The sequence below is a fragment of the Cryptococcus neoformans genome (assembly GCF_000091045.1).
Source record: "Cryptococcus neoformans var. neoformans JEC21 chromosome 10 sequence".
NCBI classification, from domain to species: domain Eukaryota; kingdom Fungi; phylum Basidiomycota; class Tremellomycetes; order Tremellales; family Cryptococcaceae; genus Cryptococcus; species Cryptococcus deneoformans.
This window is the reverse complement of record NC_006679.1, coordinates 531,781-559,280: the sequence shown is the minus strand read 5'-3', so window position 1 is coordinate 559,280 and position 27,500 is coordinate 531,781. Positions and strand designations below refer to the sequence as shown.

General features: G+C 50.3%; 8 protein-coding genes across 9 annotated transcripts in view; 1 reads left to right on the top strand and 7 right to left on the bottom strand.

Moving 5' to 3' along the window:
* The window catches only part of CNJ01900 (cytoplasm protein, putative), a 1,956-nt gene extending 245 nt beyond the window's left edge, over positions 1-1,711 (bottom strand). The window contains exons 1-6 of the mRNA XM_024657965.1: positions 1,408-1,711; positions 989-1,035; positions 825-944; positions 419-775; positions 130-365; positions 1-68 (exon numbers count right to left, since the gene is read on the bottom strand). The exon at positions 1-68 is cut by the window's left edge and continues 245 nt beyond it. Of these exons, the coding sequence (XP_024513620.1) occupies positions 1-68; positions 130-365; positions 419-775; positions 825-944; positions 989-1,035; positions 1,408-1,705 (1,126 nt within the window). The 5' untranslated portion in view covers positions 1,706-1,711. The remainder of the gene's footprint in view (positions 69-129; positions 366-418; positions 776-824; positions 945-988; positions 1,036-1,407) is intronic.
* Positions 1,712-1,802: 91 nt separating this feature from the next.
* Positions 1,803-6,630, bottom strand: CNJ01890 (conserved hypothetical protein). Of its 2 annotated transcripts, XM_024657964.1 has the most exons (15): positions 5,613-6,630; positions 5,276-5,573; positions 4,594-5,226; positions 4,503-4,552; positions 4,213-4,464; positions 4,024-4,158; positions 3,921-3,965; positions 3,795-3,865; positions 3,452-3,737; positions 3,273-3,384; positions 3,114-3,202; positions 2,936-3,050; positions 2,780-2,885; positions 2,315-2,732; positions 1,803-2,265 (listed from the first exon to the last, which is right to left on the bottom strand). In XM_024657964.1, the coding sequence occupies exons 1-15, from the start codon at positions 6,243-6,245 to the stop codon at positions 1,903-1,905; spliced, it is 3,606 nt and encodes a 1,201-aa protein (XP_024513619.1). In that variant the 5' UTR covers positions 6,246-6,630; the 3' UTR covers positions 1,803-1,902. The 2 variants fall into 2 exon arrangements, with proteins under 2 accessions (XP_024513619.1, XP_024514449.1); XM_024658769.1 differs by lacking the exons at positions 5,276-5,573; positions 5,613-6,630 and having other exon boundaries at positions 4,594-5,238.
* A 768-nt stretch (positions 6,631-7,398) lies between these two features.
* Positions 7,399-9,393, bottom strand: CNJ01885 (hypothetical protein). The gene is made up of 4 exons (XM_024658768.1): positions 9,299-9,393; positions 8,313-9,241; positions 8,082-8,253; positions 7,399-8,010 (listed from the first exon to the last, which is right to left on the bottom strand). Exons 2-3 carry the CDS (start codon positions 9,060-9,062, stop codon positions 8,131-8,133), a joined length of 873 nt encoding a protein of 290 aa, XP_024514448.1. The 5' UTR covers positions 9,063-9,241; positions 9,299-9,393; the 3' UTR covers positions 7,399-8,010; positions 8,082-8,130.
* On the top strand, positions 7,601-9,682 carry CNJ01880 (ammonium transporter, putative). The gene is made up of 6 exons (XM_567361.1): positions 7,601-7,794; positions 7,850-7,996; positions 8,073-8,106; positions 8,161-8,272; positions 8,322-9,246; positions 9,310-9,682. The coding sequence occupies exons 1-6, from the start codon at positions 7,698-7,700 to the stop codon at positions 9,483-9,485; spliced, it is 1,491 nt and encodes a 496-aa protein (XP_567361.1). The 5' UTR covers positions 7,601-7,697; the 3' UTR covers positions 9,486-9,682.
* On the bottom strand, positions 9,595-11,047 carry CNJ01870 (mitochondrion protein, putative). Its single transcript, XM_567360.1, has 5 exons — positions 10,836-11,047; positions 10,555-10,773; positions 10,368-10,493; positions 10,030-10,306; positions 9,595-9,980 (listed from the first exon to the last, which is right to left on the bottom strand). Exons 1-5 carry the CDS (start codon positions 11,029-11,031, stop codon positions 9,848-9,850), a joined length of 951 nt encoding a protein of 316 aa, XP_567360.1. The 5' UTR covers positions 11,032-11,047; the 3' UTR covers positions 9,595-9,847.
* Positions 11,048-11,508: 461 nt separating this feature from the next.
* CNJ01860 (hypothetical protein) lies at positions 11,509-13,972 on the bottom strand. The gene is made up of 3 exons (XM_567359.1): positions 13,320-13,972; positions 13,165-13,260; positions 11,509-13,112 (listed from the first exon to the last, which is right to left on the bottom strand). Exons 1-3 carry the CDS (start codon positions 13,542-13,544, stop codon positions 11,772-11,774), a joined length of 1,662 nt encoding a protein of 553 aa, XP_567359.1. The 5' UTR covers positions 13,545-13,972; the 3' UTR covers positions 11,509-11,771.
* A 2,210-nt stretch (positions 13,973-16,182) lies between these two features.
* On the bottom strand, positions 16,183-22,498 carry CNJ01850 (map kinase kinase kinase mkh1, putative). The gene is made up of 9 exons (XM_024657963.1): positions 22,349-22,498; positions 21,168-22,202; positions 20,060-21,121; positions 17,316-20,010; positions 17,226-17,256; positions 17,022-17,169; positions 16,895-16,973; positions 16,642-16,841; positions 16,183-16,584 (listed from the first exon to the last, which is right to left on the bottom strand). The coding sequence occupies exons 2-9, from the start codon at positions 22,095-22,097 to the stop codon at positions 16,354-16,356; spliced, it is 5,376 nt and encodes a 1,791-aa protein (XP_024513618.1). The 5' UTR covers positions 22,098-22,202; positions 22,349-22,498; the 3' UTR covers positions 16,183-16,353.
* Positions 22,499-23,719: 1,221 nt separating this feature from the next.
* CNJ01840 (lactonohydrolase, putative) lies at positions 23,720-25,995 on the bottom strand. The gene is made up of 9 exons (XM_567357.2): positions 25,399-25,995; positions 25,194-25,348; positions 24,925-25,112; positions 24,769-24,876; positions 24,502-24,711; positions 24,392-24,450; positions 24,298-24,335; positions 24,167-24,246; positions 23,720-24,116 (listed from the first exon to the last, which is right to left on the bottom strand). The coding sequence occupies exons 1-9, from the start codon at positions 25,780-25,782 to the stop codon at positions 23,905-23,907; spliced, it is 1,434 nt and encodes a 477-aa protein (XP_567357.1). The 5' UTR covers positions 25,783-25,995; the 3' UTR covers positions 23,720-23,904.
* Between the last annotated feature and the right edge of the window lie 1,505 nt (positions 25,996-27,500).

Here is a 27,500-nt window from a genome sequence, read left to right as displayed (position 1 = left end):
GCCCACGTTCGTCCTGCGCCGGGGAATGCGAGTTGTCATTGGTGCGGTGGTGCATATTCCCGGCCCCACTAATCGGTTTGGCAACGGTCAGCCTCTCTTGTCCGCCCATCACGGGCGCAGCAGACTCACCCTCTTCCGGAAGGCACCCATTGCCCCGTCTCGTTGGCATGCACTTTGGCATGTGCCTCTCTCTCCTCCCTATCCTCCAAGCTCAAAGCGGCTACATCAGGCTCGACAGAGTGAGCAGCAGGGGTCACGACGTTGCCGGCGCCGCCTTTACCTGTCGCGTATGCGTGCGGGTGGGCAGCTTCGTTGGTGGTGTACTTGGCGAGGACATTGGCTTCGTACTGGTCTCGGGCAGCCTCCTGTGAATGAGCATCAGCAAGAGCAGATAGATATAGAAAGACGGGAAACTCGCCTTTTCGAGCTCGATCGAGTTCTTCTCCTTTTCTTCCGAGATGTTGCCGAACCCTCCCCTTCCGGTGGTGACCGCGTCCCTCGTCGTCCTCCTCCCGAGCCCAAGCGCACTTGTCTCTCGGCGAGTCGAGCTCTCACCCCTCGGCGTCCTCGCCTTGGACCTACTCCTGCTCCTGGAGATGTTCCCAACGCCACCACGTCCGGTGGAGAACGCCTGCTCGGCCTGACGACCGCGCGCATCGGCAATGAGCTGTTCCTGGAGCGCGTCCTCCTCGGCCTCTTGCTTGATGTCCTCGCGGGTGCGTGAGTGGGAGGAAGGACGGATGTTGCCTGCGCCTCCGCGGCCAGAACGGGTCACCTGGCGGCCCTGTCAGCTATCCTCTGCATCCGACGGCACACGGACGCACATGCTCGTTGGCGTTTGGGTGTGGCGACAGCTCACGGCCGCGTTCAGCACCGGGTACGAAATCGTCGTCGGGGATGGCGTGGGCTACGAGGTTGCCAGCGCCGCCGCGGCCTGTGGACACCTGGCGGGGGGACATCAGCGGGCGTGTGGGCGGCGGGGACGTACGACATGGCCTGGCTGGCGGCCGCGTTCTTCAGCTAGGGACATGGTTGCTGGAGGAGTTAGCGGAGAAGCGACGGGTGGATGCAAGAGGGATGTTATGCGGTGGCAACGCGATGGGGCAGCAGATAATCCCCCCCCCCCCGATTATCTCTGGACAGCCGGGAACAGAGGATCCGCCGCCGCACGCTGATTGGCCAGCCGTCTCCTTATCTCTCCCCGCTTCCATCCTCGTTGCAGCAGGCAGACACTTTCCGGCCAGCCCCCTCCCCTTTTGGGCTGTTTATTCATTTGCAGGAATAACCGTCGCAGAATAAAAACCCGCCGTTCCCGACGGACACCCCCCATCTCTCCCGATCAAGACCCGTCGCGGCCTCCACACCATACGGATATATCCCAGGCATAGTCCAAAAACAGCCACTCACCTCCCCAGCTAGGCCTTCTCCCCCCTCTGACCTCCCCGCCGCTATCCCTATTCGGACTCAGCGCCCGCACCATCTTGTCGCGGAAAGAGCTGAACGACGAGCTCGATGTCGGCGTCGTCCCGCCCGTCGTCCGGCTGACAAGGGGCTGTAACTCGGGGGGCGTTGACCTTTTATTTGGAGTCGAGATCGACATGCTGAAAGGTGGTATATACGAGGATACTATAGACTGTAGACTGTAGACTGGTAGACTCAAGAATGACCCTGCTAAACCTCCTTTTTTTTCCACCTCGCCCCTCATTTGCCAAGAATTGTTATTTCGAATGTCAACGGCGTCACCGCTACACGCCGTCAGCTGATTCCATCGCACATCTTCGCTTATTACTCCATCCGCCTCGCCATTCCATTTATTTTACATCTCGCTACATCGTTGCTTTAAAATAACACACTTCTAATACACAGTCGAGCTCGCCGCCATGTATCACCACTCCGCGCGCCTTACATCGCCTTGCCGAAATGAATCGTCGTCGACAATCCACTCAACCGCTTGTTCAGCCCGTCATCCTCTACCCATTCTTTTACCTTTTCCTCCCCATCATCATCCCCAGGCGCCGCCGTAGAACCCCAGCTCCCCAGATCCGAATCCGAACCGTCGCGAACGAGTAAACATGAGCCGGTACGACTGCCTTTCTCAGTCCCGTCGTCACTTTCTTCTCCAGGCGTCGGCTCTGACGTTACAAGCGCACCGTCCGTCGAGATGGTATCGTGCGGAGGGTTCGTAAGAGTCATATCGGCACTCGTCTCACCCTCACCCTCGCCACTCGCGTTTTGTCGTGCAACCACACCAAGCGCCATCTCGAGCTATCCCCACGTTAGCAATTTTTTAAAAAAAAGGCGAAACGGGATTCACTTTGGCATGTATATTCGCGACCCTCTGCGCTATATCCAGAGCCCCTGTATACGCCCTCCCGTCTCCTCCAGTGCGTAAAGTATCCACCACGCTTTCTCTTCTCCTTCTCTCACCCCTCGCATGTCCCAACACACTCAGCCCTGTCATCCCGCTCATCCCACTCTTGAAACTCTGCTGAGAATCGGCAGTCATCGGCCTCTCCTTGCTCTTCCGACATGCTGCGTCCTCGGAAAGAGAACCGTGGCTGTTTCCCGTGGTAGGTGACGCAAGGGCATCGCCCGGCGTACCAGGTCGCGAAGAAGGAGAAGAAATGGAAGGAGACGGTGGGCGTTGTGGCAAGTAGTGATCGAGTGCGCCGCCGATTTGCATCTCGATAGAGTTTATGATTTCTTCCCGCTCACGTTCAAGCTCTTGGATCCTGTTTCAAGATTACCCCTGTTTCTGGAAAAAGAAAAGGTTACGTACGATTGATGCATATCCGATAACTGCCGCATTGCTTCTGCACGAGCAGTCTCAGTGTTTTCCAGCTTTTCTTCGAGTTCCAAATTGACTTGCGTTTGCTCATTGGCAACTGATTTTTCCTCAGTTCCATTCCTATCTTTTTGAACAAACAACCCTTACTGCTGGAAAGACGCTTTGCCTCGCGCCGCTCCCTCTCAATCTTGATTTTCAACTCGTTCGCTTCATTCGTGAGCTTGTCGGCATACTTTTCAAACGTCTCGAATTGACTTTTCCACTAATTTCCAAGGGTTAGCAGTTGGTTTACGAGGTAGACTGAACGAAAAAAAAGGATACGTACATGTTCACCTTCTTGGATAAGCTTTAGCAATCTTCTGTTGATCTTGGCCACCTTGATCTCGAGATCATCTCTAGCCTCGACATAGTGCACTGCACAGCGGCCAGTTGAGTAAAACATTTCCCTTCCCTTTTTTTCGGATCAAACTGGAACCATACTTACACGCCCGTCGGCGCATCATGGCTTTAGCCAATTGCTCCCCAACAGTCAACTGAGCTTGCGCACGACCCACGCCTGATCTCGTTAGTCTTTGAATAAGACTTGGTTTCTTGTGCTTCCGCCGAGTCAGCGCACACTCATTAACACCTGCACGACGACATGAAAAAAAAAAACACACACACCTTGTGCGCTAAAATCTTGTCAAACACGGACATGACGCTTTCAAACTTCCACCATCCCGGTTCCCGCAACCTCTCGCCAAGGAAATTCGGCCTTTCCACCGTTGACCAAGTGATCTTGTTCAGTGGTCGGAACGCGCCCTTCGGATAGGATACTTTGAATTCCATGGGGATGGACCTGTCGGCGGGATAGGTAGGACCAAGAGCGGCAAGGAGTTTTTGTTTGGCTTTTTCGCGGCGAGCGCGAGGTGAGATGACATTGGCCAGAGGCGAGCGGCATGATAACGAGCTGTGTATCATCATCGTCAGACGCCAACTAGGGTTCAAGAGAGGAGAGAGAACGTACTTGGAGTCAAGATCCACAATCACCACTTCGGCCGGAGGAGCCACGACATATCGGCACTCACTAGACAGGCCCTATTACCCTTTTGTTTAGCCGAGATATTCGACAAAGACATCCATCAGCACGTACAATGATAAAAGGTCCAGGATCCTCGATAATAAAAGTAGCATCTCTCTACTCCAAATCAGTTTTAGTAATTCTCATTTGGCGCGCATACCGCGAGGAGACTCACTGCATGAATGACAGGTACGGCAACACCGTTCCACCCTCCAAGTTCAACCAAATACTTGAGAGAGCTCACTGCTATGTTGAGCATTGCCGGGTGTTTAGAGCAGAAAATAATTCTTCCAGAGTTGCTCAGTGCAACCTGTCTCAAACTCAGCCACATGCTCCTTGCTTTTTTTCCTGATCGGCTGCTCACCTCTGCGCAAATAATAATATGGTCAAGATCTAAAGCTTGGAATAGTGGCCATATCTGGAAATCGACCTTGACCAAACCTTTGTCGAAATCGATCAAGCCACCCGGCATGCATCCTTTGAGAATAACTTGGTCGTCGGAAGAAATTCCAATTGGAAGCCGGAAAGCGCCTCCGGGGCGAGGGGGAATAGTAGTGTTCAGTAGACGCGAAACTTGAGACATGTGAACACGAGCGTTCTTTGAGAAGCGGGCCCACTAATTCGTCAGCTGTAGACTACTTGAAATTTACTTACACTGAGGCCAAGATAATCTTGTAGAGTGTCGTAGATCGGGTACCTTGAAACTATACACCTGTAAGCATGGTTTGATCAAATAGAAACTTACCCAGAGTGATCGCATACGGCATCCAGAACACATCAATCTGCTCGTCGAATACCGCCTTTACATCTTCTGGCACACTCTCAACAACACTCAATCGATCCATCCATCCTCTCCTTCTGTCCGTAGGCCCCTCCATGTCGGAATCACTCATACCCGTCTCTGTCTCGCTTCCTATAGTGGTATCGGCCTCGCTCTGGTTTCTCAGCACATGGCCCAAAGAACGGCGAGTGCCTTTCTTATCCGGAGTGGTACTGGCCTTTCGTTGTCCTGCGCGATGGTATGACGGCGATACAGGATTCATCGCGTTCAGTGAATTTTGAGCTCCGAGTTCGATTCGATCGGAGCGGGATTTCATCGCTTTGAGCTGAACAGCTCGGTTTTTATCCGCATGAGTCCACACGGTGAGGGTAACCCCGTAAAAAGAGAGCTCGGGAGCAGAGGCAACGGCCTTGTTGACCGTTGCCGTTGACGACGACGCGTCGGCAAAACGATTGAAATCTACGGGGCCGGAAACGGTTGATTCAAGGCGTTCTCGAGCGCGAGCGGCGGCAGCGGCAAGAGTGTCGTGGCGAGGAATTGTGAATGTAAACGCGTGAAAAGTGGCTGGAGGTGCAAGGACGGAATTGACGATCTCGACTGGGGGTAATATCACGTCAGCAACGAAATGAATGGGAGGAAAACTCACCGTCTCGAGGGTGTGCAAACTTGAGCGTTTTCGCTACCAGTTTTTGGGCACCTCCTGGTCCAGCGTCGGCTACATGCTTGCCCTTTAGGTCTTTGGATAGCCCGCCGCTGCTGAACATGCTGCTTTTCGAATCTTTACGAGATCGGTGGTCTTCACCCCCTTGTGTAGCAGATCGGTTGTGCCGCTTATCACCGCTGAAGCAGCTGCCAAGCATATCAGGTCGCCAAAACAGTCCAAGAGAATCTTCGAGTGGTTGCACCCCACGAAAGGTGTCTGCCAATGACCATTCTGCCGTACTCTACAAGGTCAGCCGCTTGCAATGATCTACAGGATTTACCTTTCCCAAACCCGATACCAAGTAGAGGCTAGCAAGTTTTGCATTTGCGTCAAACCCTAGCATCTCGTCTGTCTTGTTCCTTGAACCGACGCTAACGCTAGAGACGTTGAACCCCAAAGCTCCGAGACCCAATTTGCTCTCACTGCGTAAGCCTCTTAATTCGTCTTGTTCCTCAGTCTCTTCCATAATACCTGGTGCGGGTGTATCTGTGGTAGCAATTCTCCCTTTCATCATTGTCGAACGTACTGAGCCTCGAGCGTAAGCGTGAGTTGAGGTAATCGAATCGTCTGGCAAGATAGAAGCTGGATATTTTGGAGAAGGCGGAGAGGTGATCGAAGTGAATGATGAATTACGACTCGCAGCTGGTGGGTGCGAGAGGAAAGTCTGTGACTGCATTGACCCTGGTGGAAGGGAGATGATGTGGTCGGCAGAGATATCAATCACTTGGTGGTCAAGTGAAATATCCAAGGCCTTCCGACCTCTCTCTTGCCTGTCAAGTGCGAGTGGGTGGTAAAGAGTAGGTTGATTAGTGTCTCCCCGATGGAGATAGGGCGTGGGCGGAAACGGTGAAGGTCTGTGAATCTTTTTGTTTTTATGGCTGGATGACCTGCCTAGAGACCCTCCAAGCGTCATGACAGCTGAGCTTTTCAATGTCAATGAGACAGAAAGGCAGACGAAAAAAAGTAAGTTCAATCAGCCATCACTTTCTTATACCCAGAAGATTTTGTTCGCTGTTTTGCTGCTGTTGAGGCAGGATTCAGCTGGGGCCACTGATGACTGATTATTGATGGTTTGATCAAGATCTAAGCCGGCTCGCAGCATCGTGTTATCTGGGCCCTAGATGAATGTCATCACTGAAAATACATGTCTGTGCGTGTAGACAGGCCTACAAAGAGGTGGGATGAAGAGATTTTGAGAGTGGAAACTTTGGGTCCGATGTTGTTCGATGTTGAATACGAAGCATGGTATTAAGAAGAACTTGAAGGTTGGAGGCTGGAGATGGAAGGTGTATCCCGGAAGGTCTCATTTCCCCCGGAGCTCCTCTCTACGCATTGAGAAGAAGAAAAGTCAAGTCTGGGGACCGAGCTCGCTGTTCGTCCAGTCTGATCGAGATTAGTAGACGGCGGAGATCAGCAGTGCACTAGCGCTCAGCTTAAGCTCGGTCTCGCACTTTGCATCATCCATCACGGATCAAGCGAAGACTTCCAGCAGCATATTCATCCATTGAGCATGGACTGGTGTTGCCCATATTTTTCCAGCAAGTCGCCCTTATTTGTCATGTTTTGAGGAATAAAAAGTGATTAGCGATTTACACGGCTAAAATACGTGCACCCTAATACGACTGATTATGCCATCCTCTCGTCGACCTATCCCAGAGCCGCAAGCTATCAGTTATCAGTTACATACTACTCGAACTCTGAGACCGTTTATCTCCACCAACCACGGCGCGTGATGGCGCATAATTTCGGTTCCGATTTACAACCACCCTCAGCGCTTCCGCCAGCAATCGGCCTGCGCCGCATCCTTGGTTCAGGACGCGGCAATTCAATTCACCAGTCTTTTTTATCCTGGGCAAATGAGTACGCGTCATGAGGCTGATAGCTCATAGATAAGGACGTCCGCGGCAGAGTAGTGCGACAAGGTCTTGGCGTATCTTCTTTTGCAGGTTCTCTAATCTCTTCATGCTCTGCGTTTGCGTGTTCGGTCGTGCACTCGTGTTTTGCAATTTCCCTATTCTGTCGGTTCGCCGTTTGCAGTTGACTGAAGCGAATGCAATACGTAATAACATTAAGACGCGTAAATGCTAGTCGCCTCCGGAGCTCAGAAGATGAGGCATCTTTCAACGCGGGGATAGATAAGGATTGACTGGCCAATGAGGGGCAGCCGTCTTGTTGTGGTATCTACCCCCTTTCTCTTTCATCTTCCGATTCCTTCCCCCTTTATCGTTCTCCCAGGCCCAATACTTATTCTAATGCAATTCCTGTTTTCTCTTTTCCATCTTTCTTTCTTCCTTTTCTTTACTTGGACAATTATTGACCTTCCGTTTTCCGTCTCGCACTACAACAACAGCAATTCCCATTCAATATGGTCAACGTGACCTATACAGACTCGTCTTCGGACATGATTTACACTGCCGACGATGGCACTCAGTATCTTTACAATCTCGGTGACATGTCTTTCGGTGAGTCGTGTCATCCTCAGTTTTCATCCGTCAAAATGGCTGACACCACCCTTAGTCATCGCCGCCATGGCCCTCGTCTGGATCATGGTTCCCGGTGTCGGTCTCTTTTACTCTGGCCTGTTAAGACGGAAGAATGCATTATCAATGATCTTCCTGTCTATGGCTGGTGTTGCCGTCGGGTCTTTCCAGTGGTTCTTCTGGGGTAAGTTGTTTTGACTTCCCGAGGAGGAAGCAAAGAAGATACGGTACAGAAATTAACGCAGTTGAATATATCACAGGTTACTCACTTGCTTTTTCTGATACTGGTTCCAAGTGAGTTGACGTCACAATAATATCTTACAGTGAAGACTGCTGACGGTGTATCAGATACATTGGCGACTTGCGATACTTTGGTCTGAAGGGAGTTCTCGCAGAGCCTTCTGCCGGTTCTGACCGAATCCCTGCTCTTCTCTTCTGTGTCTACCAATGCATGTTCTGCGTAAGTAAAGTTATTCCCGAGCAATACGTTGCAAACTGACAAACTGTAGCTTATCACTGGTGTCCTCGCCATTGGTGGTTTCGCTGAACGGTCTCGTATCGGTCCCGTTATGGTCTTCCTCTTCTGCTGGCTCACCCTCGTCTACTGCCCTCTCGCTTGCTGGACATGGAACCCCAACGGCTGGTCTTTTGTCATGGGCGGTCTCGACTTTGCTGGTGGGACCCCCGTTCACATCTCTTCTGGTACTGCCTCTCTGGCTATCGCCTTGTACCTCGGCAAGCGTCGAGGCTACGGCACTGAACGACTCGCCTACAAGCCCCACAACACTGCTTTCGTTGTTATCGGCACCGTTTTCCTCTGGTTCGGTTGGTTCGGCTTCAATGGTGGTTCCGCTCTTTCTGCCAACTTGAGGGCTGTTCAGGCTTGTATCGTCACCAACCTTTCTGCCTCTGTCGGTGGTTTGGTCTGGATGTTCTTGGACTACAGGCTTGAACGCAAATGGTCCGCTGTTGGCTTCTGCTCCGGTGCTATTTCTGGTTTGGTCGGTATCACCCCTGCTGCTGGCTACGTCGGTTCCCCAGCTGCTCTTGCCATCGGTGCGATTACCGCCATCGCCTGTAACTTTGCCACCAAGCTCAAGTTTCTCATTGGCGTTGATGAGACTCTCGATGTCTTTGCTTCTCACGGGATTGGCGGCATGGTCGGTTGCTTCCTTACCGGTCTCTTCGCCCAAGGTTCTGTGGCCGGCTTTGACGGTATCACCGATATCCCCGGTGGCTGGGTCAGCCATTACTGGATACAGGCTGGTTACCAGATGGCCGATTTGACCGCTGGTTTCGCTTACACCTTTGTCATGACCACCATCATCTGCTGGTTACTTCACTTCATCCCTGGATTGAGGTTGAGGGCTAGCGAAGAGGCCGAAATCATCGGTATTGACGATGCTTACCTCGGCGAATTTGCTTACGACTATGGCAAGTTTTTTTTTTTTAGTTCTCTACCTTTTTCTTGAACGTTCCCACTGACTTTTCATCTAGTTGGCACAGATCCCGAGCTCCGTCTTCACAGAATTGACTCCAAGCCCCAATTCACTTCAGGGGACGTTATTGCTGAAGTTTCTGCCAGCAACGGGCATGAGTCTAGCACCACCGAAAAGGTTGACCCTCACGCGACGGGTAACGCCGCTGCAGGTGGTGGACGTGTCGATGTTTAATTAATATTAGGGGGTTGATTAGTGATTTGGACTTGGTTGTTATGCTTTCGAAAGCAAACCGTTGTTTTTTATTAGTATAATTTTTCGATATATTGGATTAGAGAGATGTGCAGATGTACATACACTAGGCAAACCAAGGGAAAAGAAGTGATATCAAAAGTATCTAGTATACTGGGTGAGATAATATGCATCACCAATGGCTTCTCACGACCGAAGCTCTAAAGCTTCTACATTGTCTTGTTCTCTTATGTGAGCCAGTATGACTTGCCTCTATTCTAGGACGCTACAATCTTGATTGTCGCCTGATAAAGTCCTTGCACACAACTGTTTTTGGGCAAGCTTTCAAAGACAAGCTTCTACATTTACACAATCTTCTCAACTTGGCCATCCATCAGTCCAGGAGCATTTTCAGGCTGAGGGATTGGTCGCCCCATCGCTTCGGTGACTCCAGAGGAAGCAAGGAACTGGGCCCATTTGGGCTCAATGAAGAGCGCCCTGCGATTCATCAGCCGAGATACACCTCAATTCACGACGCAGTACCCACTTGGCGTCAGCCACAGTCTCCCCGCTCAGTGTTTCCATCTTGGCTTCGGCGACACATTTCCTTCCCTTCAATTCGACCACCTTGGTCCTCACGACAACAAATTGATCAGCCATACAAGGGGAACGATAGTTGATGTTCAAGTTTGCAGTGACACCGATACGGGACGGAAGGTTGAGGAGGGCGTTGCGGCCAAGCGTCTCATCCATCACAGTAGCGAGAAGACCACCGTGTACGATACCGTCGTGGCCGCAGAGTGCTCTACCAAGATGGATGATGGCTACCATAGGCTTTTGTCAGCAAGAACTATCACGGCGATCCCGTGGTCGATGAAAACACACCGATTGCTTCTGATTCATCCTTCTTGGCAAAAAGAATAGGAGGGATTGCGAGTTTACCGGGACCACGGAGGGTGCCGGCAGTGAGCGAGTTGTGCACCTTCTGAGGATCGTACTTGTCATAAGGTCCTGGTTTCCTTGTCAGCTGACCTAGCGTTCCTTGGCTGCCAGGCACATCACGCAGACCCACTAGTTTCGTACCATTCTGCGCCTCCCTGGATCTCCTTTCGCATCATTTCCACCAGCTGGAGCCCCTGCATGCACCCTTCCACGTCATTCGTGTGCGCCTTGCCCCTCGCACTGTCCTTGTGCGGAGGCGGGGGCGAGAAGCGGGGGAAGATCAAGAGCACTAGCTGCGGGGGAAACGCAGCTCCGAGGATGTATGTAGTTGGAAAGGCAATGGCCAGGGCTATAGGTGAAGATGTGATGCCTAGTCAGCTCGATATACGTGAGGATCGAAAGAGAACGTACCAAAGCGGACACCCCACTTTCTCAGCGCGGAGGGCTTCTTATATGGGACTCGCTGAGCACGATGAGCATGGTGAGCATGGCCGTGGGGGATGTGGGCTTCAACTGTGGTATAGCTCTTCGTTGAACGGGGCGATTGCAGCCTGACCTGTGGACGAAGGCGAAGGGAGAGGCCTGGGATGAAAGTTCTGAAGGGCATAGTTGCTGTTTGTCTCAATGATATAGGATAGTTGTGGGTGATCGAAAGAGAACAGCTCGTTAATAAACGGGATGTGCGGGCGGGGGCCAGCGGGCCGGTGACGATGCGACGGAGGCGGAACAGATGTGGAGGACGGAAGTAGATGAATGTTGTTCCCCGCATTCAACTTTCGGTGCTAGGCGGACGGCTATTTCTATTGCCGCCATCTGGTGCACCTCAATCATCGATTTCCCACGGCTTCCTCCGTACGTATGCGACCCCCTGTCCATTTTCTTCCAAAGTTGTGCGCGACAATGCCCGATTATCTCATGCGGGGCATTTGTGCAAACAATAATGCACTACTGCTGCACTGCCCGCGCGTGCTCCCGTTGTTCTCGCACCTCTTAACCCGTGAAAAAGGATCATTATTGAAGTCGTGTGTCACGAGCGGTATCAAGGCCTCTGTTGTTCGGACGAGGACGAAAACGGCGAGTAGATTACATATGAAACGTTATAGCTACACACAATACAAGGTCACAGTTTTCAAAGAGTATATATATATATGTATCTATTATATAGGATACGGTCCAGATAAGAAAAGAAGACTTTCTGAGCCAAACATGGTACGGCCAATTCTATAAAGAGATAAACAAGGAACGGGCGTACGACTCTAATTGTCCAGAAGAAGCACACCTTGCTCTAAAAAACAATCGGAGGTTGGATGAAGAATGCCCGGAGATGAAATAAATGTCCTCGATGCCTTACATACTCCCTCTCCTCCCTGCCTCCACGCTCTTCTTTTCCAATCCTAGCACTTTCGCCAGTCTTTTTAACACTCCGCCATTCTTATTCTTCCTAGTCTTGATGTGTTTCATGGACCCGCTATCCACGCTCGCATCCCCATCCGACTTTGTGCAGGTCCCACTGATGATTAAGGCATGCTCGGGGATGCTCTCGTTGTCTTTGGACTCCTGGATACGTACATCTAGCTCGGCTTCCTCAGTGATGGGCTCGCAAGATTCGAGTGAGGATGTGTGAGCTGATGAACCGCTAGTCATGCTACCCATGGAGGAAAAAGAGTCATTTGAGCCTATTGACGAGGCCGAACTAACCCGTCGCATGAATGCTGGACGAGGGGGGGACAATGGCGGGATCGCATTGTGATCTTCATCGTTCAGCTGGAGCTCTTGCTTGGATGTTTCTGCGAGAGTTGCTAGACGGTCCTGGGAAGAGAACTGGGATTTCGAAAGGCGACAGGAGGAGGGCTGGCGTGAGTGAGAGAGACGGCGCTTGGTCTGGTCAGAGCCATTGGAAGATGAGGAAGTGATGGAGGAGGATGAATCGTTGGAGGATGAGAAAAGGGTCCCACGTGGTTTGAGGGAAAGGGAAGAAGAGGAGCGTTTGGCAGCAACTGGCATGACGACCCCAGACTTCCGAAGTCCTGACCGAGAGAATTTCGGTATGGTAGGATCAGCAAAATCGGGCTGAGAAGGAGACTCAGGCTTGGCCGCTTCGACCTGTGGCACAGAGTCTGCCCAAAGGCGAGATTTACTGTAATCACTCGGCCTTCTTGTATGAGCCGGACCTGTAGGAGAAGTCGGAGGAGAGAGAGGACGATTTCCAGACTGGGCAGGAGATTCGCCGTGAATCTTTGACGACCAAGTTCTAGAATCAGTCAAGGCTCGGCGTTGTACTGGTCGCTCTCTCTCGATCACAGAATCACCCAGCCTCTTTGTTTTCTTTTCTGGTGATTGAGGAGGACTTAAAAGTCCACCAGCGCCCATATAGCTGGCTGCTTTCCGCAGAGATCGAAGTTTAGCCTCTGGTTCCTCTCCACTAGTATCATCCGAATCGTCGTCGACCTGTTGCCTCAGAGGGCTGGAGATATGAACGACACTACTGCGATAAGATGATCTAGAGATCGCGCCTGGGCGTAGAGTTGATAGTGAAGTATCAGGAGCAAGCGATCCGAACTCAGTCGGTGAAGAAGCCAGGAGCCTGGCGTGGTATGATTGTCGTCTCTGTGAAGCCGGGGCCTGTACGTTGACCGAACCTGGAAAACTCATAGCGAGATGTTCACGCAAAGGTCGAGGGGTCGAAGGCTAAGTTCAGGTTAGCATATGCAATGGAGATGGAATCGTGCTAATGACCTACAGGTAACGAATGTCTGCCTGCCCCGTTCCAGCCAGAGACGTAGGCCTCTGCAGCGAGTCTGGTTGAAAATGTCTTTAGCGCAGGTTCTGGATGGTTCTAATGCAAAAATGCAAGTCAGTATCTTTCGTGACACTCCAGGACGGTGCACCACTCACGGCAATTTGCTTTTCGGCCTCTTGCCAGTCGGTATAAACCCCGGACAAAAAACCCTGTCGGACTCCAAAGTACAGGTAACGCTGTGCTGATCGGGATGGTCCGGCGTGGGGGATGGAGGGAAGGGAGGGAAGACGAGAGATGCGGCAGGAGGATGCGGCGGGCGGAAGGGACTCGGGGGCGGATTCTTGGGGGCGGAAAGAGGGAAGAGATGCGAGAGAAGACATGCTGGGCGAGTTTGAAAGATTCACACTACCCAAAGGAGGACAACACACAGGCAAGTATCCGTGCGTCGGCCTGCTAACGCGTGCAAGTACCCTGCGTATGTGGTATAGAAAATAAAATAGCAACAAGGCAATGTCCAGCGAACGTTGAAAGTTCGATACAAGCGAGCAGCCAATGCTCTTCTAGTGAGTGTCGGTCTGTCAAAGAGCGAGCAGTACAGTGCTGAGGGCGATTAGTCAACAGATATAGCTTGAAGAATAACAACAGGCATGGAGACAAGTTTCGAAAGATTATGTCGAGGTGAGGGTGATATTCAAGCGCGCTGTAATTCGGTAGACGTCGCTGGGCTGAAGATTAGGAGGCTAGCTGTGTCGAGAGGGACGTAGACAGGGTTGTCGATCCGAGGACGATGCGGAACGATTAAACAGATTGGTAGGTGAATGTAAGAGCTCAAAAGCAATGCTTGAGATGGGATTCTATACTTGACTGCAGATACAAATGGCGCCCACAAGGGTGTAACGCTCTCATCTATATTCCATAGGATCATCCTCGCGGTTACCCGCAGTGAGCTACTAACTGCCCACTTCTTCCCACCCAAACGTGTGCTAAAATGGACGAAGAACAAGGAGGCCCCGAAAAAAATGTTCCTGCTCGGCCTCGTCCCTTTTTCGTCTTCGGCAAGGGTCTTTGCTTAATTTGGATAATCTCTACGTTCGGAGATACGTATCAAGCACGGCCATTCTCCGGCTTCCACGCAGGAGAAGGGAGAGGGAGAGAGGCACATGCGGATGAGGAACTATCCGTTAGCAACGATCGACCCCAAAACAGCTTCCAGGGTTTGCCCAATAAGCAGGGCGCGGAACGCACGGATGCGCCGAGGCACGGCACCAGAGGATAGAGGCAGACATGCGGCAGACGGCAGACGGCTATTAAACTCGGTAGGCCGTGCTTATTGACCCTGAAAATCGCATCTCATCTCGATATAATTGCACTGTCAGTCGTCAGCCCGCTTCTACAAGATGAGATCGCGAGGTACGATGGGCTTCTTTACAGTACCTATTAGAACTCCATCTGATATCTAACTTTTCAAGGCTAACAGATCTATTATGTCATACACCCCAGCAAATTATGCTCAACAAGAAACTGGGAAGATACCAGCTCATAACCCATCGGAGACTTCCTATGATACCGGCAAAATTGCCTCCTTAATGTGGTAGGTAGCGTGCTCTAAGACTTCGAGCCAAGAAGGATCATTGGCATTTTATCATGCTACTGAGATTGAGATTTACCCGCCGCTCCCTAGATTTAAATCATCTACCTAAAAGTGTAATGGCACACTCAATCAAGCTCAGAATCATGTATCCGTTCAATGTCGACGCGAGCTCTGGACTTTGCACAAACGACTGAGAATAGAGAGAAGAGGTCACCAAAAATATTGATCTTTTACACCCAAAAAGGATGATTTAACGAGGTTTTTTCAAGCCGACAATTCAACGCATGCACCTCTGAAAGGTGTAGCCTTGTAGAGCCGATTGACCTCTACCCAACCTCGATGGGCAAAGATGCCGAACATGCCCTTATCGTGATCAAGTCAAAAGTAGGTCTAGACTTTCGACTTTGATATCGTAATGACGCGCGCGCATATCGTTCTCGTAATTTATCTATTATCGCGTAAAGAACTATCGTAATAAGGCAACAGCCGGAAAGAAGGAGGGTCGTGCTGTTCCGTCAGCGGGTTACTGGCACTGGCAAGACAAGTCGCTCGTGCGTGCTCATGGTTGTGTGGTGTTAAGCATGTGCCGGCCATGCAGAGATATTTTTATTTCAAGAGCGAGAAAACATTTTATTATGCAAGATGCAAATCCAAGTCAACTGTATACGCATCCCATTGCTTTCCGACTCGCATCATCGCTTCGAGGTTCCGGAGGAGTCCTTCGTTCGTCCAGTGTCCTGGGGTCTTCGTGGCATGGTGATTGTATAGTCGTCTCTTGTTATTGCTCATTCCCTGTGATCCGGAGGAACGAAGACAATTAAAATAAACGAGTTCCAGAATTGAGCACCAAAGTCCTGGCTACAACGTAGTTCCTTCCGTCTTCTTTTGACGCGCAAACGACATCAATCATCAAGTCCAGCCCCTTTTCATCAGATCGCAACATCATCAAGACTCTATATGATGTCATGCACCCTACTTTCTCCAGATCTACCAGGATAGATGTGATCAATCAACCAGAAAAAAGATTGCATTCGATATCGGTAGCTCATGTGATCTCTGCGATGATTTGACGCATCAACATGCAGCTGTGGAGACTTGGCTTAATGGGCAACCCGCAGGATCATCACCAGACCTTCCTTCGTTTGTTCTTCGGCTACCTGTTCTATTGCCAAGTTGCCCCTGCAGCTAGAGGAAGGAGTTCGAAGCAGTAGATAGTAGTGTGAGGAGAGGATAGGTTGTCAAAGAAAAAGAATAGATGGCATGTTGGTAACAGAAGGGTCTACTCGGCCTTTTAGACCTCGCTCTCGCGTGCAGCCACTGAGGCAACACCCGTTTGTTGGTCTCAGGCTTCTCCCTTGTATTATTAAGCGCCCATCCACCCGGCTGCTGTTGAAAAGTTGCTGTCGGCAACCCATCGCACAACGCACAACACAATATATCATACATGACTTACTTCAACCCAATGATGTCTATAAAAAAAAATGCTCGTCTGATGTCAAACGCGTCAAGCGATCTCCGTGTCGTTAGATTTTTCGTTATGATCATACTCATCATACTTCTCCCAGATGCCCCTTTCTGGAGCACATACCAATGCTAAATCATGCCTGGGGTCGTTTCGCTCCCCTCTTCGCGACAGCTTTCCCAATTTTGCTGTCCTTGAAAGTCCAAGTCAGGTCCCTATTTTTTATGAATTCATGTTGAAGAAGGTCGCGCGCCATGGGGCGATTGCGAGGGTCTGTAGCAAGACACTTTTCGTTGAGGAAATCGAGAGCAACAGAAGAAAGATTAATATCAGGCGGAAGGGGAGGCCTAGATCGTTTGTTGAAGAGCTGTTCGTCAAAAAGTCAGCCGCTGGCACGAGATACAAAGCTTTGACCTGGACGCGCCTCAAACATCGCAGCAAATTGCTCCATGTCACCCCAAGGCCTCTTTCCAGACCACATCTCAAGGACAACACATCCCAAACTCCAGATATCAACCTTTCCGGAGTATGAGCGTTCGGAATAAGAGTGAATAACCTCAGGTGCCATCCAAAAGACGGAGCCTTTCATGTTGGTAGCTTGACCAAAGGAGTCATAGGCATCGGCTATAGGTCGAGCACTGTCAGTCCAACTTCTACGGATTTGTTCACGATCTTACCTGTCTGTTTAGAAATACCAAAATCTGAAATCTTACATATGCCCTGTGCATCCACCAAGATGTTATCACCTTTGAGATCCTGATATCGCCTATCAGCTCTGACGTACGGCCTAAAAATGCTACTCACTCGATGCCAAATATTCTTCGAATGCAAGTAAGCTAACCCTTCTAGAATCTGTTCAGTGAAGAATCTGACGAGCTGAGGCTCGAAACGGGCTTGGTTAGGGGTGCGGTAAATCGAGGCAATAGTACCACCGGGAACATATTCAAGGAAACTATGTGGATGTCAACAACTGCTGCTGCGCTACGCTTGCTTATAAGTTGGACCCACATGGACAAATACTCGGGGCTTGTCTCGTATCCTATTAAAGCGTCAGCGACATGAAAAGTCTACGTCAAAACCAAAATAAAAACAACCCACCCAGATACGCCACAATGTTCTTATGCTCTAAACCCTTCAGCAATTCGATCTCATCCCTCAACGCTTTGACCATCCCTTGCTGCCTTGAGTCATGCCTTTCAATTTCTGTGGCCGGCAATTCGACCTGTTTGACCGCCATCATATCTCCCGTTGTGACATTGAGCGCGATATACACCCTACCATAAGAGCCTTTCCCGATAAGCTCGCCCTTAACCCAGTTTACAGTGCCAGGCTTGCCATCAGAGGCAGGTGACTCAGGGATATCAGCTTCGCGGTTGGCCTGAGCTCGCGCGAATCTCGTAACTTCCACCAGCTTATGATCCCACATGCTCGAGCTTCGCCTGTTGTCCTTCTTTCTCTGCTCCTCACTTCTGGGGTCCACAACCTGATCATCCATGGCAGAGTTGACCTCTTCAGCACCGACGTCGTATTCTGGTGGAAGGTCTTCGTGTCGGGATACCTGACGTTGAAGGGTGCGGCGTTTGTGATCGGCAACAACTCGGATCGACCGGCGATTCTCCGCTTTGTTGAATTTTGATCTATTGAACGCTCCAGTAGGTGCCGAAGAAGGCCCTGTTGCTTGAGGGGCCCTACCTAAAGGTCCTGACCCAGCCTGGGGGCCACCTTGTCTACCAGGTGCTGCACCTGCGGGCAACGGCAGCCCGCCAATGATCTCCACTCGACTCGGCGACTCAATCCCGGGTGTTGACGGTGTCGACTCAGCTCCTTGCACAATGGGTCTATCCAAATCAATCTGCGGGAAAACCCTGTCGAGATTTTCATACAGTTGCTCGGGCTCCGGACGGAAGTTCCATTGATTGGGGTCTCTGGGGCGGGCAAAAGATTTGCCGCGCTTAATGTTGGACCCCTCAATTTCACCATCACCTTCACCTGTGCCTTCAGACTCCGTTGCGCTATCTGATGGCGTGCTGGCCGAAAGTACAGGGTTGACTTGATCATATGCCTGCTGACTCAAAGAAGCAGTGTTGACGATGAGATTAGGTTTCGAAGGTGATGGACGTATCGCGTTTGTGCGAGATGAGGACGTTTCTGGTGCCCGGACAGGCGGCGTGATAAACAGCGTTGCTTCATCTTCTTCTTCCTCCTTCCTTGGTCTCACCGTCCCTTCTCCGCCTCCTGGTCCCATTTTCGCAATCATCTCCTTCAGATGTCTGTCCCATTGCCCAGCCTTAGCCGTGTCTCCCGAATTTGTGTCGTTGTCTTCACCCATGCCCTTTCCTGGCCGAACTGTCGCCTCGCTGCTGACTGTGCCGGCTACTGACAAAGTATCAGAGTCGCTCCGATGAGCACCAGCCCTCGAAACTGACAACCAGGAGGATTGAGGGCTTGCGTTATGAGCATAGGGCAACTGTGAGTCGGTGTCGTCAAATGTATTTGTCTCACTGGTCCTGGGTTGATCGACTGGGACAGGTGATGCGGTACGGTATGGAGTTGATGCATTACCGCTTCTAGCTCGATCACCCCAAGGGAATGGAGATGACGGTCGACGAATAGTTGCACCATCTTCGACGATAGTGCGGGCAGTGTCTGGAGGGTGAAATTCGTCGTAATACGTAGAAGGTCGGCGAGGGGGAATTGCTGTTTCAGGCGAGGTGGGAGGAGGCGGAGAGCGGTCGTAATGGACAGTATTGGGTCGTGTGATATCGAATGTTGGACCACGAGCTGATCTTGGTAGAGAATTAAACTGCGGTGTGTGGCCCCGCCATGAATTCGAAGATGCCGCGCTGTTCGGATGCGGTGACGGGAATGGTACAAGACCTGTATCAATTATGGCTGGTGCCATGGGTGTCGCCACCCTAGACGAAGAATGCAAGGGTTCCGGATACCTTCCATCTCTGGCTCTGTCCGATGATGGACTCCGATACGATGTTGCGGTAGCGGATGCAGGTTGAATATTGCGGTGCTCTGCGAATCCTGGAGCAGGGGTGATTGATGTTCTGGGAGGCCCGTAAACCTGACTTTGACGTGAAGTCATACCAAGTGGCCCGTTGGTCATCCTCAAATTATCCACAGATCTAGCGGTGGACAGTGCAGGAGCTTGAAGACGCTCATTACTTGGTTCATGAGCAGCGTAGCTGAAAGGATGGCGAAGTCGCTGAGATTCCGGGCGAGGGGTATTGGATGTCCCTCCGCGCTGCCCCGGAGCTGGTGCACGTCCCGTTGCCTGTTGTAAGCGGGGATCATGTAGTCGCTCTTGAGCATGCGATGTTTCAGCGTAAGAAGTATTGGGAAATCCAGATGGTCGGCGGTGAGAGTAGGCGAAATCCGGCAGATACTGGGACTGCGATGGCTGGTAGATAGGCTGACTGCTTTGCCGTGGCGGTAGCGCTGGCGACTGAGTCTGACTGGTCCTTGGCGCCGATGTCTGCACCATGGGCATTCGTCCCTCTGAGGGCCTTCTTGACGAGAGAGACCCTTCAGCTGAAGGGCCGACCATCCAAGTAGACTCCCATGTCGCGGAGTCATCCAAAGGAGCCCCCATCCTAGCTCTGTTCTGAAAGAACTGCTGTCTTTGCCGCCTATCTTTCTCAAATGTATGAAACCGACTTTCCTGTTGCTCTCGCTGCTCTCGTTGATCCCTTTGTTCCCGCTGCTCCGCCTCCCATGCCGTACGGGCTGCTTCTAGCGCTTGTCTCTGCTCTTCTTCTTGTCTCTGTTCCTCCTCTACCTGCCTCTATATTGGTCGTCAGTACCGAATCGAAACATACACAGATATTACTCACAGCTCTGGCTTCATCTTCGGCGATTTGTGCTTGTTCTCTCTGCCTTTGCTCCTTTTGCATTTGCTGCATCATCTCCCACAGTTCTCTTTCGCTCTGCTGCTCTCTCTTTGCCAACTCTTCATCTGCTTCGAGCTGCCTTCTCCTCTCTTCCTCCTTCTTTTGCGCCTCCTGTTCCTCCCTTTGGAATTGCTCTATCAAAGCGCGAGTCTCTGGGTCAATGTCATCATCCAAAGTAAGTCCGAGTCCTTGGCTACCTTGCTCTTGATTCATTACTGGACGACTAGGACCGGCAAATGCGTTTTCGTTTTGATATGAGTCACTGATTGGCGTTCCAGGACGAGGAAAGACAGATATAGCATTAGAAGGCTTAAAGTGATCGAATTGCGGAGGCAAAGAAAGTTCATTAAACTCGTAATGTCTGCTAGACGGTCGACTAGACGGGGAAGAATGAATGGAAGGCTCGCCAGCCTGTAATGAGGTGGAATGAGGAGGTATAGGTGGTGTGGGCAAAGCTGGAGAGCTCGTGCCCAAAGAAGCCGAGTGTTCTGTAACCGGTGATCTCGATCCACCCGTTGAAGTCGATAGTCGCACACCCGCATTCTGTAAGACAGATTTCCTTGTGCTCCTTGACAAGCCGGGCCCTGACCAGTCCTCTGCTTCATGTCCCAGATCGCTCCAGTCACTGGCACTCAGCTCCCCCCGATTAAGCACTTCTCCGCTGGCACTACTTACACTCCCTTCTTTTGAGTGACGACTTGAGACACGGTAAAGCACTGGATTAGGCAAATCCGTCGTTATTGGGGGAACCCCTGCACGTCGGGGATCCGATGCGGCGCGAAAAGGATGATAATCGGTCTGAGAGACGGGTGGAATGACAGATGCGGCGGATGATGGTGGAACATCGGTTTGCTTGACTAGGAATTTGAGGCTAGCTCGAGAGTCTCCTAGGGTGCGGCAAATGTTAAGAAGAGCAGCAGGTAATATAGGTGTTTCATCTGCCGGTTCTCCAATTTCAGTACGATACATCGACAGAGTTGGGTAATCTTCATCTCGGATACGCAGCTATTAACAATGTCAGCTATGTTTAACGAGTATAAACAGTACCTACTTTCGAGAATACTTTTTCACGTATACCTTCAGCAGTATTTATTCCTGTGATATCTACCAGATGAAACGCCTCGTTATCAGTCGTCACTTGCAGTCTGACCTGTTGCCCCTGCACTGAAGCCGACCGATTTCTATGCCCTATTCCCGCACTCATGATACTCCCATGTTCGCTGCCAGTGGCAGGGCTCATCACATCGTCAGGGCTTGCCACTCTTGTTGGATCATGGGGATGATACGCAGGAGGAGCAGAATATGGTTGTCCATGCGAGGTTGATGGGGATTGGGATACAGGAGAAGGCATGGTAGACTGCCGCGTGATGGGTGATGGTAATGAGGGAAGAGCACGCGATGGAGAGTTGTTAACCTGTTGATGGAATGACGTTGTACCTGTGCTTGAAGAACGAGGTTCTGGGAGGAGTCGAGGTGCATTTTCCGGAGTTGCTGTTGTAAACGCCCGTTGAAGATGCCGCTGCGGTTGAGGGGGCGGCTGTGGTGGTCCTGACGATATTTCTGGGGTGTGACCATATGCTATTGGCGCAGGCGATGGCGTCGGTATCAACGGCTGTGGACTTGGGAATGCCGATATAGAAGGTAAAGGGGAAGATTGAGGTGCAGGAATTGAAGGATAAGGCAAGCTCCCTCGTTCTTTGATACTATGCGATGGCGATGCTGGCTGAGGAATGGATACTGAACTTGGACCACCTCTGCCGGAGCTCGATGAGACACTGATAGGTGATACTCCTGACGATGATCTCTGACTCCCAGCTTTGGGCGGAGAGTTTTCCTCATCAGAGTTGTCAGGGTTTGCGATGAATAGTCCAGGCATAACACCGCGCCGACGCGCACCTTGAGGACGACGAGGGAGCGTCGGAGTGGATGGCCCAGCACCGGCAGACCCAGTCGAAACTGAGAGCTGCGGGTGATGAGACATCTCGAGGTTATGCGGAAAAGGGTTACTTGTGGGCTGATCGAATAATGTGGAAGTAGGAATACAACTATTGGCGAATGGCCGAAAGAGGAATGACGAAGAAAAAGTCTGCGTGGGGAAGACAAAAGTGGGTTGATGATGGCACGAGATCGGAAGCGCGAAGGTGGGGGTTGATGTCAGCTCAAATCCACGCATTTCGGCAGCTTCCTTGGTCTATGGTGGCGCCGTGGATGTTGGACAGAACATCGACTTACAGCGCTTGGCTCTCTACTTCATCTCTCCTGCTGGCTTGTTCGCGGTACAGTTTTTTTGGTCTCGGCGGCGGTTGTTAGTAGTGGCGTGCCAAGGCGGCCTGGGACTGCAGGAATGAGGGGGCTTAAAGGATGTTATGGGGATGAAATATGTAAAGAAGACATGCATACACAAGAGAGGCGAGCTGCGCGCTTCTCTGATCTCCGTAATCTCAACTCTATAACAACCAACAGCCTTACAATCGAACACACCCTGACTGATACTACGTCAATCCCCCGTCTCAGCACGTATTTTGAACTTTGAACTGAAATTTTCTGCATCTGTAGATCTCCCCTGCAGTTGATCCTCTCCTACCTCCTATTACTGGTTTCTGATTTGTTTGAACTCCATGCACAACAACATAATTATTACTGTATTGAGGAAAACATGAGAACTTGCAGCAGCATTTCTTCAAGCGCGCAGCATGCAGCAGCGAGCCACGGCCATGACCGGTCGTTTGCGGACAGCTAGTGAATGAAGTAACTGCCGCGCGGATACGTTTCGATGAGACAATTTAACCACCATAGCCGGAAGCGAAACAAGGAACAAGAAGACAAGCAGAAAAAAGAAAGAACCGTCTCTGAGCCCATAATACTACTCTGTATGTATTTAGACGGAAGAGAAGCAAGAGATAGCCAACAGCCTACTCTGGAAGGTCCTCTATAGGAGTAGAATGAATCGTCAATTGTTATTCTCATTATTATTAATGGGTAGCATCTATTTAGCAGACGGCACATTATTAAATGGTGATGGCTGATGATCCTATCATGCTGCGCATAGTTCAGGCTAAGAAGCAATCATGTCAGTAAAAAAAGCCTATTTAATAGGACCCTACTTACTACCCAGTACTGGGTATTTATAACAACAATGTAGCCCACAGTATCAAAGTACAGCAAAGTATTGGGGTCTTACATGCAACAGAAGACATTTATTAGATAATCAGCAATGGTCGAAAGAAAGGCCAGAAGAGGAGGATGATGAACGAACGAGGAAGAGGATTCCGCCGTGCTTGGCACTCACCACCACGCACGATCCATAATAGTCCAGATCACCAGACACAGAAAACAAGAGGCAAGAATCCACAATGTTTGCGGTAAGGTTAAACGACTGTTGTAGGTTACAGGCTGTGGAATACAAAGGTGTCCTTCAAAACGAAACGAAACAGGGCCTGGCCTCTTCCACGTAAAAAAGCAGATGTATCTAGGTAATAATACGTGTGTACGTACCTGCGAATGACAAACAGTATCGAAGGAAGCCAAAAGTATCTATCTTGTTACATGGGTCAGTGTTGTACCTTCTCACAGAAGTAGTTGTAGTATCACTGCTCCATACATATTAATATTAGACATTGCAATTAAGATTATACGTGGCTTTACTACATATACCACGCACGATGGTAAATTTCCAGGCTTCCTTGTTGCTTATTGTCCAACGCGTTTCCGCATTTTGCAGCTTACTGTCCATCATCTTCACACATTTCGCAGCTTATTGTCCGTCACCTTCGCACAATCTTCACAGTCTACGCCTCAGGATCCCATCCTGATGCACCAAGCGTGACATAGTACAGATGTGTCTCTGCGCAGATGACCATACGCCCGTGACCAGCAAAGTTGAAGTTGGCGGAGGTTTCGCCGAGGTAGATCTTTCCAATAAGAAGACCATCCGGGCTAAAGACATGAACACCGTCACCTACGCCCGCGTAAACATTTCCTTTGGAGTCGGTATGGAGACCTATCACCCAGTGAGCGGCCTAGTACGGGAAAATAAGCGAAATTGCGTACCGTCAGCGGCACCAACGTGGACATAGGCAAAGACCTTCTGGTTCTCCCAGCTACCATCGTCTTGTACATCCCATCGGTAGCTATGGTGACTGATCAGCGCCGAGAGAGTCTATCCGGATGTATCAACCTACATGGTGGCTGGATAGGTGTAGTTCGTACCCCAGAACCCCTAAAAGCAAGAATTTGTCAGTCGACATACCCATCAAATTGAAGAAGCGGCCTTACAGAGAAGATGCCCGTGTCAGAGACGTATGCATGCCGTCCGTCGGGGGAAAAAGTGAGACCTGCATAACATTAGCCTTGAAAACAACAAATCATTCTGTTAGCATGCCTACCATTAGGCATGTTGAGCCCATCTGCAACCACCCGAACGACGCCAGTATCCATGTTGAACCTGTAGATCTGGTTAGGAAGCCCAGGGGGAGGCCTGAAATCTTGCAGATAGCCGTAGATGACATCGGTGAAATAGAGCTCCTTGTTGCGAGGGTTGACAGAGACGTCGTTGAGAGAGTTGAATTGACGACCAAAGAAATTATTGAGGATGACTACAATGTTGAAGGAATCAGCCACGTTCGTAAGAGGGTTGAGAAGGCATGACAGACCAGTGGTAGGGTAAGGTTCTTTAGGATCAAGCATGTAAAATGCAGGAGGCACGTTTGCACCCTGTCCCTCTCCAGCGAAGACAATTTTCCCGCGGTAGGCAGTGCCGCCTGATAAGCGGCATAAGCATCAAGCATCTGTTGTGGTATAGAACTCACCGTTAGGGTTGACGACCTCAACGGTGCTGTTGACAACAATTACTTCCGTCTGGTTTCTTTCACCCTTTTGCACTGCTGCTGCCTGGGCGAGAGAAATTTTCTCCACCACGGCTGACTTGTTTAGGCCGGTCCCAGCGCTTTTAGCACCTGCATTCTGTACAAAGAACACCTCGTCTTGTTCTTTATACCTATCGTTACGTCAGCATTATTTAAACGCGTCAACAAAGGGCAGAACAGGGGTGTGAGTGTGGGACAGAAACAGGACCTACCAAACAACAGCTTCGTGGAAGAGAGGGTCGGAACCGCTATCCGCAATTAGAGTGAGAGTAGGGTCTGGTCCAATGACATCGTAAAAAGAGTAGTCGTAAATGTGGAAGGGCTTGGCTTTGAGAGATTCTTCGGTGGTTCCTGGAGGAACAAACAGCTGACCCGATCAAACATTAGCTATATTCGCAAACAAGAGTATCTACCCACAGAGCTTCCGTTGAATTCGTAACTAGGCAATACGGTAGTGAGAACAGCGAAGTCCTTGGGATTAATCACTTGAGCGTTCTTAGGAGGCTCACTGGGGGGACTACGGCGTTTGAAAGTGTTGAGATGAGAAGCCTGCGCGACAGAAGAAGAAGGTAAGATGTGTGAAGCGGTATAAGCCAGAGTAGCCAGGGCTCCCATAGTGAAGCCCACATATACGAGCTTCGACTTCCAGGAGAATACCTTGGCACTGGGAATATACTTGACAGGGCTACCCAAGGGTGCAGGTAAGGTTTTGCCCTCCATCCCCCTTTCTTGCAAGCCGGCTGTATTGACAGACATCTCTCTTGAGGTGGTGGTAGCGCGAGAATCGAGATTCGTAGCCATTGGGCGGGTGAAGTTTTCCTCCCAGTCGATTATATACCCAGCGATTATGCTTCTGGCACGGGACCAAGGAACTTAGTGACGACGCAAATCGCAAATCGTGATGAAAACTGAAAACTAATCTAATCAGCTCGTCGGCTGTGGGAGCCGGCGGATCCCAGTCCGATCGTGAGCCGTCCAATTGAAAAATCATTGCTAATTAGTTGTAGTTCGTTGTAAGACGCTTCAACATTAAAATTATAAACTCGCAATCTGCTATCGGGGAACGAATGTCAAAAGTACTTGCTTCCTCCATTCTTTCCTCCTTCATAACCGGCGTTACCCGTCGCTCTTCGGGTTTTGTCGTCACCATCTCCCACTCCCGGCCCCTCTTCCGAAGTACGTAGTAGTTGGACAATACTCTTTCTTCGTCAAACGTAGATCAGCAGTTCTTATTAATTCTTAGTTCATATAAAGTTACCGTTGCACCCGAATACCGAGAGCCGATCCTCGAGTGGCAAAAAATAACCGACGAAAACCCCAAGCCAAATAGGGCACATAATTATTACTACAGGCAGTGCATACGGTCTTCTACTTGTACTTTTGAGATCATCCCTTGGGTTGGGCATCTTGCTTCTCGAATTCTAGCACCTTGAAATCTTGCTTCTCAAAATTTTACTCGCTGAAATTTTGCTTACTGCTGGTTGTATGTATCATAATCTTTTTGTCATTTGTCTGCTTGATCAAGCACTGATGAGAACTTCTTCAGACGTAGGCCTCTTGTAGTTAGATCAGATTTCTGGTTACTGGCGGTATATGGTGCACAGTACTCTTATTTTTCATCCCCCAAGGTCACGTTTGTTTAATCTCAGACCCGGAAATCTTTCGCATCATCTCCTGAGTTGACGATTGCTGTGGAAAGCGAGGAAAGAGTGACGAGGAATAACGATGTCAAGACCCGATAGGTCGTCTCCTCGATCTCCTTTTGCAATTTTATAGTATGTACTGTCACTATTCTATTTGACCGTTCATAGGTAAGCAGCATGCTAGATCACCAAGTTTCTTCATCCTCCTGTAATAGGGTCCGGAATCATGGTAGAAATACTCGCAACAGTGGAATGTATGGCACGATCACAGGCAAAAAGGGCAGTAAAATTAATTGAAACTGAAAGCTTAGGGCCTTTTTTCAACGCTTATACCTATAAAAATGGAAACACGTCTCGATCATTATGCGTATTTTTTTTAATCCCACAGCGTCTGCAAACCATTACTCGGGAGGCCAACCCGCAGCAGGAAACTTGGTATAGTATAATTTCGTCTACGCACAGATCGCTATCTTTCCCTTTCTCGCAAAGTCGAGATCAGCAAATGGTGGTGCCAGAGTAGATCTTGTCAATTAAAAGGACCCCTGAATTCGAAGTGGACGCTGTCACCTGCGGAAGCGTAGACATCTCCTTTGTTATTGGTATGAACAGCTATCAATATCATTCGCAGGTCAGCCCAATAACCAGAGTGGAACTTCCTAACAGATCGTCTGGGATACCGATGTTAGAGTAGGCAAAGGGTTACCTTGTGTCGAAAGTACCATCTCCCTGGACGTCGTAACGATACTCAAAAGGCGTTAGTGAGTAACGCAACATAGGACTTTGTGTGGGCTCATTTACATCGTTGCAGGTTTAATCTAATTCATTCCCCAGTCAGTCCAGAGTCGTGATGCAGGCGAGTCCGCTCCCCCCCCCCCC